The sequence below is a fragment of the Maniola jurtina genome, chromosome 21 (genome assembly GCF_905333055.1).
Source record: "Maniola jurtina chromosome 21, ilManJurt1.1, whole genome shotgun sequence".
NCBI lineage: Eukaryota > Metazoa > Arthropoda > Insecta > Lepidoptera > Nymphalidae > Maniola > Maniola jurtina.
In genome coordinates, this window is record NC_060049.1 from 399,970 (window position 1) to 412,928 (window position 12,959).

The 12,959-nt window shown below is 35.8% G+C and overlaps 2 protein-coding genes across 5 annotated transcripts in view; one reads left to right on the top strand and one right to left on the bottom strand.

Annotated features, from left to right (window-relative positions):
• LOC123876119 (TNF receptor-associated factor 3) overlaps positions 1-1,202 on the bottom strand; it is a 41,074-nt gene extending 39,872 nt beyond the window's left edge. For 3 of the 4 annotated variants that reach the window (XM_045922263.1, XM_045922264.1, XM_045922262.1), the window contains exon 1: positions 363-1,202. In XM_045922263.1, coding sequence (XP_045778219.1) covers positions 363-461 — 99 coding nt within the window. In that variant the 5' untranslated portion in view covers positions 462-1,202. The remainder of the gene's footprint in view (positions 1-362) is intronic. The other variant, XM_045922265.1, reaches the window with a different exon arrangement.
• A 7,098-nt stretch (positions 1,203-8,300) lies between these two features.
• Positions 8,301-12,959, top strand: part of LOC123876519 (phospholipid-transporting ATPase ABCA1) — an 89,768-nt gene continuing 85,109 nt past the window's right edge. The window contains exon 1 of the mRNA XM_045922827.1: positions 8,301-8,564. The gene's annotated coding sequence lies outside the window, so the exon portion shown is untranslated. The remainder of the gene's footprint in view (positions 8,565-12,959) is intronic.

Below are 12,959 nucleotides of genomic sequence, written 5' to 3' on the forward strand. Positions count from 1 at the left end.
ACCCTATAGGTTTCTTGACAGACACGACGGACAGACAGACACAGACAGACAAACAGACAGACAACAAAGTGATCCTATAAGGGTTCCGTTTTTCTTTTTGGGGTACGGAACCCTAAAAACAATTATGCCATGTCTAAAAGGCAAGAATAAAGTTGGTAGACCGAAATCGCGATGGTGCAAAGTATATAGCTTAGATAGTAGGAAAGAATTGGGCAAAAAAAGATGGCAGTTTTTATTACACCTTTGTTTTTTACACGGCATCGTACCGGAAATCTAAATCGCATGGCGGTACGACTTAGCCGGTAGGATGGTAACTAGCCACGGCCGAAGCCTCCCACTAGACAGACAGTTATAATACTAACCTGTAGTTTCCCCATCTCGAAGGCATCATTACAGAAGTAGCAAGGGCTCTCCTTGGCCCGCACTCCCTCCGTGTCAGCTTCCACTCGCTTTATGCTCATTGTCGCGCCAATTTTCGAAAGGCAACGCCACGCATTTGGATCAATTTAGAAAACTGATACCTCTCACACTATTTTAAGATTTTTTAATTATTTCTAGCAAATATTTGGTTTAGTTACCATGAATTTATTTTTCACAAGCTTTTATATTTATTTATAGTTATCATTAATCGTTATCAATTGTTAATAATTAGATTTCGTTTTAATTAGGCATCTATTGATATCATCTCATTGATATCTATAACTTTACTTCGTTAGATTTCAGCTATGTACATAAATATTATTCTACATGACTTCATTATAAAACGACATTGGAACTGATTCATTGATTTTTATCTCTTCTTAGTAGGTACCTACTCTGCTACAGATATAAAATCTTTTACTTGAATAAATACTATACTAATCTATTGGCACAAAAAGTTGTCAAAAATACCTTAAGTATTAGGTACTAAATCTAAGTACTAAGCAACACTTTTAACCCGCGAATTAAACTGTTAATCACACACAAGCCCTTTAAAATTATAACGCATTGTAGTGATGACCGATTTGCTATATTAATAACTTCGACACATCACTAATTTACTAAAACTCATAGATGTTCTATCGATTAACTTATTCTGAAAGGTTCTAGAGGTTCTCTTTTATTTTGTTTATTATTTCAAGTGAAAAACACGGGTTTAGTCCACTATTTCACAGGCAATGTGGTATGGTACGCCCATAGCGTTCCGCTAATGAATCAGTATAGTTATCAAGCCGCCATGACACCTGATATGATAGCAATGATAAGGATGATAACAATGCAATACTGCTGGTTTGTTCTATTGTTTTTTTTTATTGGGTCAAGGTGGGATTTTGTAGCTTTCTGAGATCGAATAAATCTGGAATCGAACCCAAGTTAGCTCTATTTGAGCCACCATTATTGTTATAATTATTATTATTATTAACCGACTAGCTGATGCCCGCGACTTTGTTCGTGTTAGGTTTTTTAAATCCCGTGGGAAGTCATTGGTTTTCCGGGATAAAAAGTAGCTTATATGTTAATCCAGGGTATAATCTATCTCCATTCCAATTTTCATCTTAACCGTTTTTGCGTGATTGAGTAACAAACATCCAAACATCCACACTTTCACATTTATAAAATTACTAGCTGATGCCCGCGACTTCGTCCGCGTGGATATACTTAGGTTTTTAAAAATCCCGTGGGAAGTCACTGACCGTTTTCCGTGTTAAAAAGCAGCATATGTGTTAATCCAGAGTATAATCTATCTCCATTCTAATTTTCATCCAAATCCGTTCAGCCGTTTTTGCGTGATTGAGTAACAAACATTCAAACATCCACACTTTCACATTTATAATATGTACTTATATTACTAGCTGATGCCTGCGACTTCGTTCGCGTGGATGTAGGTTTTTTTAAATCCCGTGGGAAGAGATTGATTTTCCGGGATATAAAATAGCCTATGTGTTAATCCAGGTTATAATCTATCTCCTCTATGACTATGACTATGACTATCTCCATTCCCATCCAAATCCGTTCAGCTGTTTTTGCGTGATTGAGTAACAAACATACACACATACACACAAACTTTCGCCTTTATAATATTAAGTGTGAAAGTTGTCCACAGCTGGACTTGGTATCTTGTAGGGACCATGACCCATTCTAGTACCTTGGGTCTCCAACGTCTAACGGTTTTTTCGAACTGTGTGCCCACTGCCCTGCCCATTGCCACTTCAGCTTCGCAACCCGTTGAACTATGTCGGTTACTCTTTTTCTCCTTCGGATCTTCTCATTTCTGATTTGATCACGTAGAGAAACCCCAAGCATAGCTCTCTCCATCGCCCAATGAGTGACTCTATGTATTTTCTTAACTCCAAAATAATGAGGAAACCCGGAATGAACAAAGGAAGTAGGTATAACCTTATAACGGCCCGACTACCTGACTCTATTCTAATAAATAAGATTTTATCTTAAACACCAAAAAAGTTAAACCAGTTGGTTATAATTAACAATTAAAGTATAATTTGCAAATTAATTAAATTCGTCATTCCATTGTTTTGAAGACTTCCTAATTGAGGCTTTTACAAGGTTTTCGACCTGAAATAGGCATGCAGATGATTTTAGTTCACTAGCGTTTCAGTTGTCTGAAAGAGTAGCTGATTTTGACAAAAAATGATAGAGATATATTCCTATTTTTAACCCCCGACCCAAAAAGAGGGGTATTATAAGTTTGACTTGTGTATCTGTGTATCTGTCTGTGGCATCGTAGCTCCTAAACGAATGAATCGATTTTAATTTAGTTTTTTTGTCTGAAATCCAGTCTGTCCCCGCCGTTTGATCAAAATCAAATCAACTCAAAATCATTTTTTCAAAGTAGTTACTAATAATTGTACTCCTTTTGATGGTCGGAATTGTTATATTTGTACGAACTAGTGGTGATAATTAATTACGAACTTAAAACTAAAGTTACGAGGGTTCCAAACGCGCCCAAGTCCGAGAAGAGCCCACAACAAACTCAGGATCAAAGTTTGGATTGTTGAATCAATTAAGATCGTTCTTAATCTTTTATAGCGGCTACCAATTATAAATCACTTAAAACGCACTTAGCCTTATCTTAAACACTTAGGTACTTATATTATGTTGTGAAGTATTACATACTTATTCTAAGTAGGTAGGCACCTACCTTCTTATATAAAAAAAATGTTTTAAGTTGCCTACTAGGGAAATCCTTGTGAATTGAAATAGTTTTGTTCAATAAGTAGGTAAATAATAGATATATCTAAACAGCAGATCTATCAAAAACAATTACGAGTAACTCCAATGAAAAATGCTAATCGGAATGCAATATCTCCCATTCAAGGTTTGTTTGTTAGGTATTTCTCAAAAACAACTGATATAATTTTGTTGATTTTTAGGGTTCCGTACCTCAAAAGGGTAAACGAAACCCTTACAGGATCACTTTGTTGTCTGTCTGTCCCTCTGTCGATCTGTCTGTTTGTCCGTACGTCCGTTCTTGCGTCGTGTTTGTCAAGAAAACCTATAGGGTACTTTCTGTTGTCCCAGAATCATGTGGCAGGTACTAGTCAGGTTGGTGTTATAGCACAAGTAAAGAAAAAAAAATCTGAAAACCGTGAATTTGTGATTGTGTGATTAAAAAAAATTAAATGTGTTTCAATTTTCAAAGTGAGACTAGTAACTATACCAAGTGGGAGTAACTATACCAATCAGAAAGGGACCATATATGCATAATAGTTTTTGATTTATTGAGCAAAGTGTCGGAAAATATACCCGAGTATGGAACCCTCGGTGCGCGAGTCTGACTCGCACTTGGCTGGTTTTTTTAATCTCAAAACCTAATGTCCTAACCTAATGACCTAGAATCATGGCATGAAAATCGTGAGGAAACCTGCATGCCTGAGAGTTCTCATGAAGGCGTGTAAAGTCTGCCAATCCGCACTGGGCCAGCATGGTGGACTATGATCAAACGAACGGTCAAACCCTTCTCATTCTGAGAGGAGACCTGTGCTCAGTAGTGAGCCGACGATGATGAATCTATCATCCTACGTCAGTCAATAGATACGCAGTTAAGTATTTGAAAATTATGCTTTTACGTACAGTGTATGTTATTTACCTATAGAACCCGACAGGTCGAGATGGCTATCGGGGTGTGGACGCCCCGCACATCCGCACAGCCCCCGCGCTAATCCGGTGCGGGATTGCGCGGGTGAGGTGCGGGTGTGCGGGGCGTCCCCCCGCCTCATACCCCGATTGCCATCTCGACCTGTAGCTACTTATAGGTCCCCGTACCAATTAATTTGTAAGATCGAAATTATAAGTTTTTGACCTTTTGTGTTAGTGGTCCATGTTCAAGCAACGACCGCAAAAAAAACCTGCGATTCTCCTAAAGTTGTTAAACATGTTAATTTTGTCTCAGACATGCAGATTTTCTCACGATATTATTTTCCTTCACCGTTAATACAAGTGATAGGTATTTCATTGCTTAAAACGCACATGTCTCACTCCGAAAGTTAGATGTGCGTGTCCGGGATCGAACCCTCGACCTGAGGCGGACCTCTTGACCACTGGATTATCGCGGCCCTTTAGTGAGGTACGGCAACCTAATTATTATCTAAGATATCATCTAACTACCAGTCAGAAATGTTGGATCCATTAACCTTCAGAGTGTTGTCCCAAATCACTATAAACCTTGTTGAAAGACTACTTGGAAAAATAAAGTATACTTAGAATAATTGATTGTATCAATTTAAAACAAGAATCTGCGCAAACGCATCCCTGACGGCTTGTAATGGTGGCTTCACACAACGCGTGTTTTCACGCGCGCTTTATAGCGAACTAGCCGATGCCCGCGACTTCACCTGCGTGGATTTAGGTTTTTGAAATCCCGTGGGAACTCTTTGATTTTCCGGGATAAAAAGTAGCCTATGTGCTAATCCAGGATATTATCTATCTCCATTCCAAATTTCAGCCAAATCCGTCCAGTAGTTTTTGCGTGAAGGAGTAACAAACATACACACACACACACACACACATACAAACTTTCGCCTTTATAATATTAGTGTGATTAGAAATTCAATTTTCAGGGGGGATCACACACATGAAAAAGAAGCTAGAATTTTTTTCTTATCCTAGTATGTGGGGTATAACTGTTTAGAGCTCATTGAGTAGAGCACAAATGCATTTTTATTTATTTACTTTAAAAATAAGGAAATGGGGGGGAGCTTTAAAGTTTTCAGTTTTAGACCATTTTTGGGGGCTATCTCAATAACTAATCTAGTTAGGAATATGAAATTTCAGTACATTATGTACAATATACTGTATTTAAACGACAAATACAGAAAATAACGAATTTAAAAATTTGGTGTATACTGTGACCAAAACAAACGAACATTTTATGGGGTTTTCTTTCACGGTTTATTGCGATGTTCTAGCTCGGAAAAGAAATATTTCATATAACCAAAATATGATGTTCATAATTTCCGAAAAAATACCGGAATACGACACTTTTGGTGCGCGAGTCTGACTTGCACTTGGCTGGTTTTTTAATGAAAGGAAAGGTATCAGCAAACTCAAAACCGCAACGCACACCGCTAGAGTAAGTATCTAGTAGGAGCTGAAGCGCAGCGTTCTCATGAGAACACTTTAAAGTTAGCTTTGTTTAAATGGTGTATATATAGAAGCAGGTGTTACTTTGCGGAAGTCCATGATATACAAGGAGCCAAAAACTTAATTTGCTAATAATCCGCTAAACTAGAACAAATTAGCTATGTTTATTTTGGCTTAACAGGGCTCTTTCCGTCATTCGCTTCATACAATCGTAGTTTCAATTTCATTGAAATTTTGCAGACATATTCTAGAAACTAATATCTGTGCCTGTGGTGTTTTAGATTTTTCTAAAAATATATAGTTTTAAAATTACAGGGGCTCAAAGATTTGTATGTAAATTTTAAGACCGCGTAACTTTGAAACCGAATATTTTAACAGAAATCTGGAAAACCACAGACATAGATATTAGTTTCTAGAATATGTCTGCAAAATTTCATGGACTTTGGTTGCTTAATATTCAAATGAAATTGGAACTACGTTTGTATGAAGCGAGTGACGGAGAGACCCCTCTTAACGGCTACATAAACGCGCCGCGCGCTATATGAACCAGCGTTGCCAGAATGTTACTTTTGTAACATTTTACGTTACTTTTGACCCCCTCATGTTTCCTCTATGTTACACGACTCAAAATGTTACTTTACGTTACTTTTAGGACTTCATAAAAATATTCAAATTTTTCCCAGCAAACCAAAAATAATCGTGAAACGGAACGCATCCAAAACAGTTTTCGTTTGTCGTAATTGGCCCATTTGTTAGTTTATTTCACTTTCTCTAAGTTATTGGTCTAAGTTCACTTTGTTTTGTAATTACTCTGTGATTAAAAAAGTGTTTTGTTTGTTTTTCTCTGTGACTCAACTTTGTTTTGGCCAAGTTTTGGCTAATAAAGTTATTCGTGGACTTCGTCTGTGGTGGCGTTTGCTGGCGCGCGTGTTGTGACTTTTTGGAGTGTTTTTTTGTTAGAAGTGGCCGGTTTTTGTGTTCTGCTAGTGTTTATTGGTGGTGGAACTGACCAAGGAACTGACTGGGAAGCACTCTAAAGGGGCGCCGCGTGTATGTTGGCGGGCGCCGGTACAGACGAAGTCCATTCTTATACATATAGTTTTCCTAACTTGTAAATAACTACAAACTTGACATTGGCTAATCAGTATAAAGCCAGTCGAGAGAAAAAAAAAAAAGTTATTCGTTGCGGGGTAGTGATATTGTAGGTAGTTAGGTATCTAAGTACAAAAAAAAATTGTATCTTTATTTCGTCAAAATTCGAAAGTGATTGGTTTGTTCGTTATCCTTATCGACTGTGTATATGTGTTGCTAACACTACTTGCTTGGTAAGTAAATGTTGTATACAATGTAGTTTTAAGTAAATAAGTAAGTAGTTAACTAATTAGGGAATCAGTAATGCAAAAACAAAGTTATAGTATTTGCAACTGAAAGCAGTTCGTTTTTGTATTGACTGTCATCTTATTATTAAGTCACATTAGTTTCCAGAAGTTCATTTAGCTATTTACTACTTAGTTATTGTTGTAGGTAACTTCGGTTTTCTTTACAGGCATGAGAGCGAGCTGAGTAGATACCGGCCGGCGTAACCTAAAATTTGAGTTTTGCTATCGAATCTATCGATCTCTTTGCTGAGACCAAGGTAAGTAGTTAGGTACCTACCTAGTATTGTTCAGTTAACAAAACGAATTTGAAATTCCCGCGTAATTTTCTTCACTGCGTACCTACCTAGTGCGTTTTTTTTTATTCTCTCGTCTGGCTTTACAAAGATTAACCAATGTCAAGTTTGAAGATATTTTTAGGTTAGGGAAACTATATAAGTAAGGACATCGTCTGTGCCGGCGCTCGCCGACATACGCACGGCACCCCTTTAGAGCGCTTCCCAATTAGTTCCAGCATGGTTCTAGCACCAAAAACGCCAGTGAAACACAAAAACCAGCCACTTTTAACAAAAAAAAAAAAAAAACGCTCCAAAAAGGCACCACACGCGCGCCATCAAACGCTACACAGACAAAGTCCACCTAGTGCGTAGCCTCTCAAACTCAAACAGTCCTGTGTTGCCAGATCGCCCGATATAAGACGATTTTAATCTTTTTAACCCCCGATCCAAAAAGAGGGGTGTTATAAGTTTGACGTGTGTATCTGTGTATGGCATCGTAGCTCTCAAACTAATGAACCGATTTTAATTTAGTTGTAATTTAGTGGCTTGATGGAGAGTGTTCTTAGCTATAATCAAAGAAAATCGGTTCAGCCGTTTGAAAGTTATCAGCTCTTTTCTAGTTAATGTAACCTTCACTTGTTGGGGTGATATAAATTTTTAATTTAAGTACACTTGTATTATAAATTGATTAACAAAATAAGTTATAGCTATTCAAAGACATTTCTAAATCCATTGGTATATTATTATTTTACATATTGATTTGTTTTTCTTTTTCAGGATCAGCAGTCAATTTATTCAATCAACAATTATTATTACGATTCTTTTTAAGCTTAACTAATGGGACAAGAAAACTGTTTAAATTTTTGTATAATAAAGTGCCATATTAACCTGTTTATTACTTTTATTTTCCACGAAAAATAAGGAAATGTTACTTTTCTCGTGAAAATGTTACATTTTGAGATGTCTCGTGTTACAATTGACTATCTGCCACTGGCAACACTGATATGAACCCACCATAATAAATTATGCCTTGCGAAGTTGTGAAGATATGACGTCATGGCATGGTTGCATTGCCCCCTCGAAGCCTTTGTTAATTCCATTCAGACATCAGTGTTTGTCAGTCAGTCAGTGTTGGTCCCTCGTTCGCGGCGAAAGGTGGTGCTAGTTGCTACAATAATATATCTACAGTTCGCGAGTTAAACACTTGTGTTTTAATTATAAGTTAAACTAATTTTGTTTTAATTGAATTTATTATACTTTATTTATAATTTAACTCAGTGAAGTGAAGTGTTGTAAACAAGAGAAGATTTTCCAAAGGGATATTGTTGTTGTGAGTAAATGATATTTTATTACTTAAGTTTGGTTTACGACGTTACTATTACTTGTGAAGTAATGACTTACTTATAAAGTTATAATTAAGTAAGTAGAGATTTATTTTATTAGCTGAAATAAAATACTGTCTATGATAATATTTTAGTGTGGTTTCGTGATCAAGGAAACGATTAAAAAAATGATATAGCTTCCTCAGCTAATAATAATAAATTTTAATTATTATAAGCCAAGGCTCAAGACTTATCGAAGACAGTTTCTAAAGCGTTTGTAAAAAAGATGCGTAGATAGGTACCTATTTATTTAGGTAGATATGTGTTTTTTGTTTGTTTGTCTAAGTTTGTTGTTACCATATTCCCCAAAAACTGGTCTGATTTTGTTGCGAGTTTTTTGATTAGGTAGTTATCATGCGCATCACCTCAGAGCAGGTTTTTAGCGATCCGTACGCGAAAGGTGCCAACGGGACCCTATTGCTAAGACCACAGACTCCGCTGTCCGTTCGTCCGTCTGTGTGTCAGCGGGCTGTATCTCGAGAACCATAATAGGTAGAGTAGAGATATATAACAACAAATGCCACCATGAAAATTAAAAAGAGTTAAACTTGTTACATGGTAGCTTCGTAACCCATCTTGCGCGAGTCCGACTCGCACTTGGCCGATTTTTTAGATATTTAAGTATCAAGTCTTACTTACATACATATTAATGCCTTCCTGTCTTACGTTTCAATTCCCTACGGGTTAATTTTCATATAAGTAAAGCATAAGAATGGAGGAATTATTTATATATTTTAGGTATTTTATGGTGATTAATAAATTATATTATAAGTATGTACCTACGTACCTACACCTAGGTAGGTACCTAATAGGATGGTAGGTCTGCAGTACCTACACGCATCTTCTCTTCATTTTCATAGCTCCTATTGGGGCTCCGTTCTATAAATTAGAAGATTTTAAAAGATCGTAGGTACCTAGGTATCTAACAACGAATATCTTTAGGTATAAGGAAAGACATAGACTAAGGTTGGTAGAGGTAAAAATATAATCTCCATAATAGATAAGTATTATTATCACAGATACCTATTAATTATTACCTATGATGGTATTCATGTTAGAGTTAGTTATAATGTTGCTGTTGCATTGAGTAGAATTATGATTTAATTTACATAATTTGCAGACCAATTTATTAATCATACACAACACAGAATAATAACTCTAGGTAAAACCGACCTAAGTATACGTATGCGGAAGGATTCGCATTATTATCAGAACTGTTATAATTATTCTGTGTTATTACCTATCCTAAGAATAAAATAAATAATAAAAATAAAAGGATAAAAGGGGCCACGATCCTCAGAAATGAAGAATATAAAATAGAGAGAGAGGCCAGCCAAAAACTTGATTGCTAAACTATAAAAATCTAGGCAAAAATCACAGGGGTATCCTAGGCGCGCATTCTCTATCAATGTTGACAAGTCCTTAAGAAGAATCTTTAAAATCCTAAATACATAGTCCGTACAAAATGAGAACTCATTCGTCATTTTAGTGCCATATGTGAACGATTTTAATCCTTTTTCTGTATTTTTGGCAAGAGAGTTCAATGCACATAGAGCAAAAATGACGAGTGAAACATTATAAGTTATGCAATTGGAATGCCTAAGTACCTACCTACGAGTAGGTACCTACCTGATTAAGTTCAGAAGATAAAAGCCCATTGGAGGCAGCATCAAAGATCAATTTTAGAGCTCGCTTCGCTCGTGCTTATATTCCGTGATTATATCGAATTTAGCTAGCATAGATATATTGTCATCCAGTTCTAATCTATGTTTTCCAAGCCTTGCATTGGGATTTGGGAAGTTAGTTTAAAATCGATTGCAAAATCGAACAGACAAACAAAATGACTGACAAGAAATCGAGTTAATATACCTACCTAACCTACCTAATAATATTTGGCGGATTTATAATAATGTTACCTTGGAAAATATGGATTAGACCATGTTCTAGGTAGATACAGTACTTACCCACCTTATTTGGGTTTTCTAAACCATTATAAAAACCCAAGGAAGCTGGAAGGTCCCAGTTCATAATCATGGAATCTTATAGGCAATCATACATCCATTATGCAAAACGTTAAGCAATAACGACAAACAATCGCCATCTTATTATTGTGAGTCGATTACACCACTCGGCTTACTTCCCAGACAACTCTTATACACCTGTGAGGGCCAGACCTTCGTTATTTTATAAGAGCTGAAAGTTTCCAACACAGGGAGGAACGATCAACGATTATGATGTTTGGATCGTCGCGTCGTTAGGGCAGAAATATTTTTAACCCCCGACCCAAAAAGAGGGGTGTTATAAGTTTGACGTGTGTATCTGTGTATTTGTGTGTTTGTGTATCTGTCTGTGGCTCCTAAACGAATGAACCGATTTTAATTTAGTTTTTTTGTTGAAAGGTGGCTTGATCGAGAGTGTTCTTAGCTATAATCCAATAAAATCTGTTTAGCCGTTTGAAAGTTATGGTTTTGTGTGGGGGGGTTTTTAAAATTTTCAATTGAAAATATGTTATTTACAATGAGATGTTATTACATATTGTCCAGTAGAAATGTTTCACCTTACATAATCAGGCATGCAAAATTAGTACAAAGTACAAACCAATATTTTAATTTATTCTCTAAAATTCAAAAATTCATGTATAACATTGTGTAGAAGCACCTTCCATTGAAATAGGTTTGATGTAAGTTCTCAAATCACTTTTGGTATTTTATTGTAAACTATAATTGATTGATAGATCAGTCAATTATCACACTTATATTCATGTTTCAATGGTCAGACAGGACGTATATTTTTATAATATTAAGGTAGAATACTTTATTTACGAAGACTGTGCTAATTAGTAAAAACCTAGTGCTTTAGTGCAATGTTATTATCGTGTCTTGAAATAATACATACGTGAATCCTGTGAAAATTAGCAGCCTGATACCTTAAAATTATATGAAAATAACTATACATTAAAAATGCGACAGTGTCTGTCTGTCGATCGAGATCGAAAGAAAGAGACTCCGAAGTGGCATATAAACCGGAATTTGGTCAATATCCCTTAGGGATATGGTGAAACCCCGGGAGATGTTAAAACGACAACTCAATTACACAATTTCACTAAACGAATCTAGTGAGACACAGAACAGCTCAAACTAATGGACAGATCGGGCTGAAAGTTTGCATGTGGATAGCTAAGAAAGGATTTTTGAAAATTCAACCCCTAAAGGGGTAAAATAGGGGGTGGAAATTTGTGTATTTCACGCGGACGAAGTCGCGGGCATAAGCTACTCTAGTGATAAATAAATAATATTTTATTCACAGGATGTTACAACAATAAAAAAATTACCTTCAAAATGGAGCTAAAGATCCTAATTGAATTAATGAATTCTGACTTTGAATCGATTTTACGGAAATACCTAGGTGCACTAGGTAGATAGAAAAAAAACAAGATTTTCATATCACCTAAAGTTTTGTCAATGTTTTTTTCCAGTAGGTACCTATCACACTAACACTTAATATTATAAAGGCGAAAGTTTGTGCGTATGTGTGTATGTTTGTTACTCTTTCACGCAAAAACTACCGGATGGATTTGGATGAAATTTGCAATGGAGATAGAGTATATCCCGGATTAACACATACTACTTTTTACTACTACTACTATAATTACTTTTTATCCCGGAAAATCAATGAGTTCCCACGGAATTTTTAAAAACTCATCATGCGATCGAAATCGCGGGCATCGGCTAGTTATTTATATATAAAAGAAAAAAGACATAAATATATAAAAGCTAATTTTAAAGTTAATTTGTAGATATATAATCAACAAATTATAACTTTTAGGATACCTTTCATGGTCACACAAATTTTATTTTGCTAAAAATGGCCACGAATAAAGTTGGTGGGACAAATCTGCAAGTTGTTTGTCATTCGCAATATCTAGGTCAAGCATACCAGTTCGTTGATCTGATGTAATACCTCCCAAACCTGTTAGAGATTTGAATTAAGAGCGTTGAAGCATGAGCTTGGAACACAAGTTTAGGTATTTACCCGAGGTTCATTGTTTGTTTTCGTGAACGGACGTACCCAGCACAGTTTAGTTTATAACAAAGCGTTTTGATCCTAGACGATTTTCAAACAGATTATTTTTTTCAATATTTTTAAGTATGTGGTGTTAGTTTGTCGTTTTTTTTCAAAACAATGATGTTTTTTAAAACAGTGTATTATCTTTATAGATTAAGTACGAGTGAATAAAACTTATAATTGTAGTCAGTACTTAATACTAATCTTTTATATACTTGTGTAAGTATAAGAGAGTCAAGAAATTATACAAAATTCAACTTTCCTTATACATATTTACG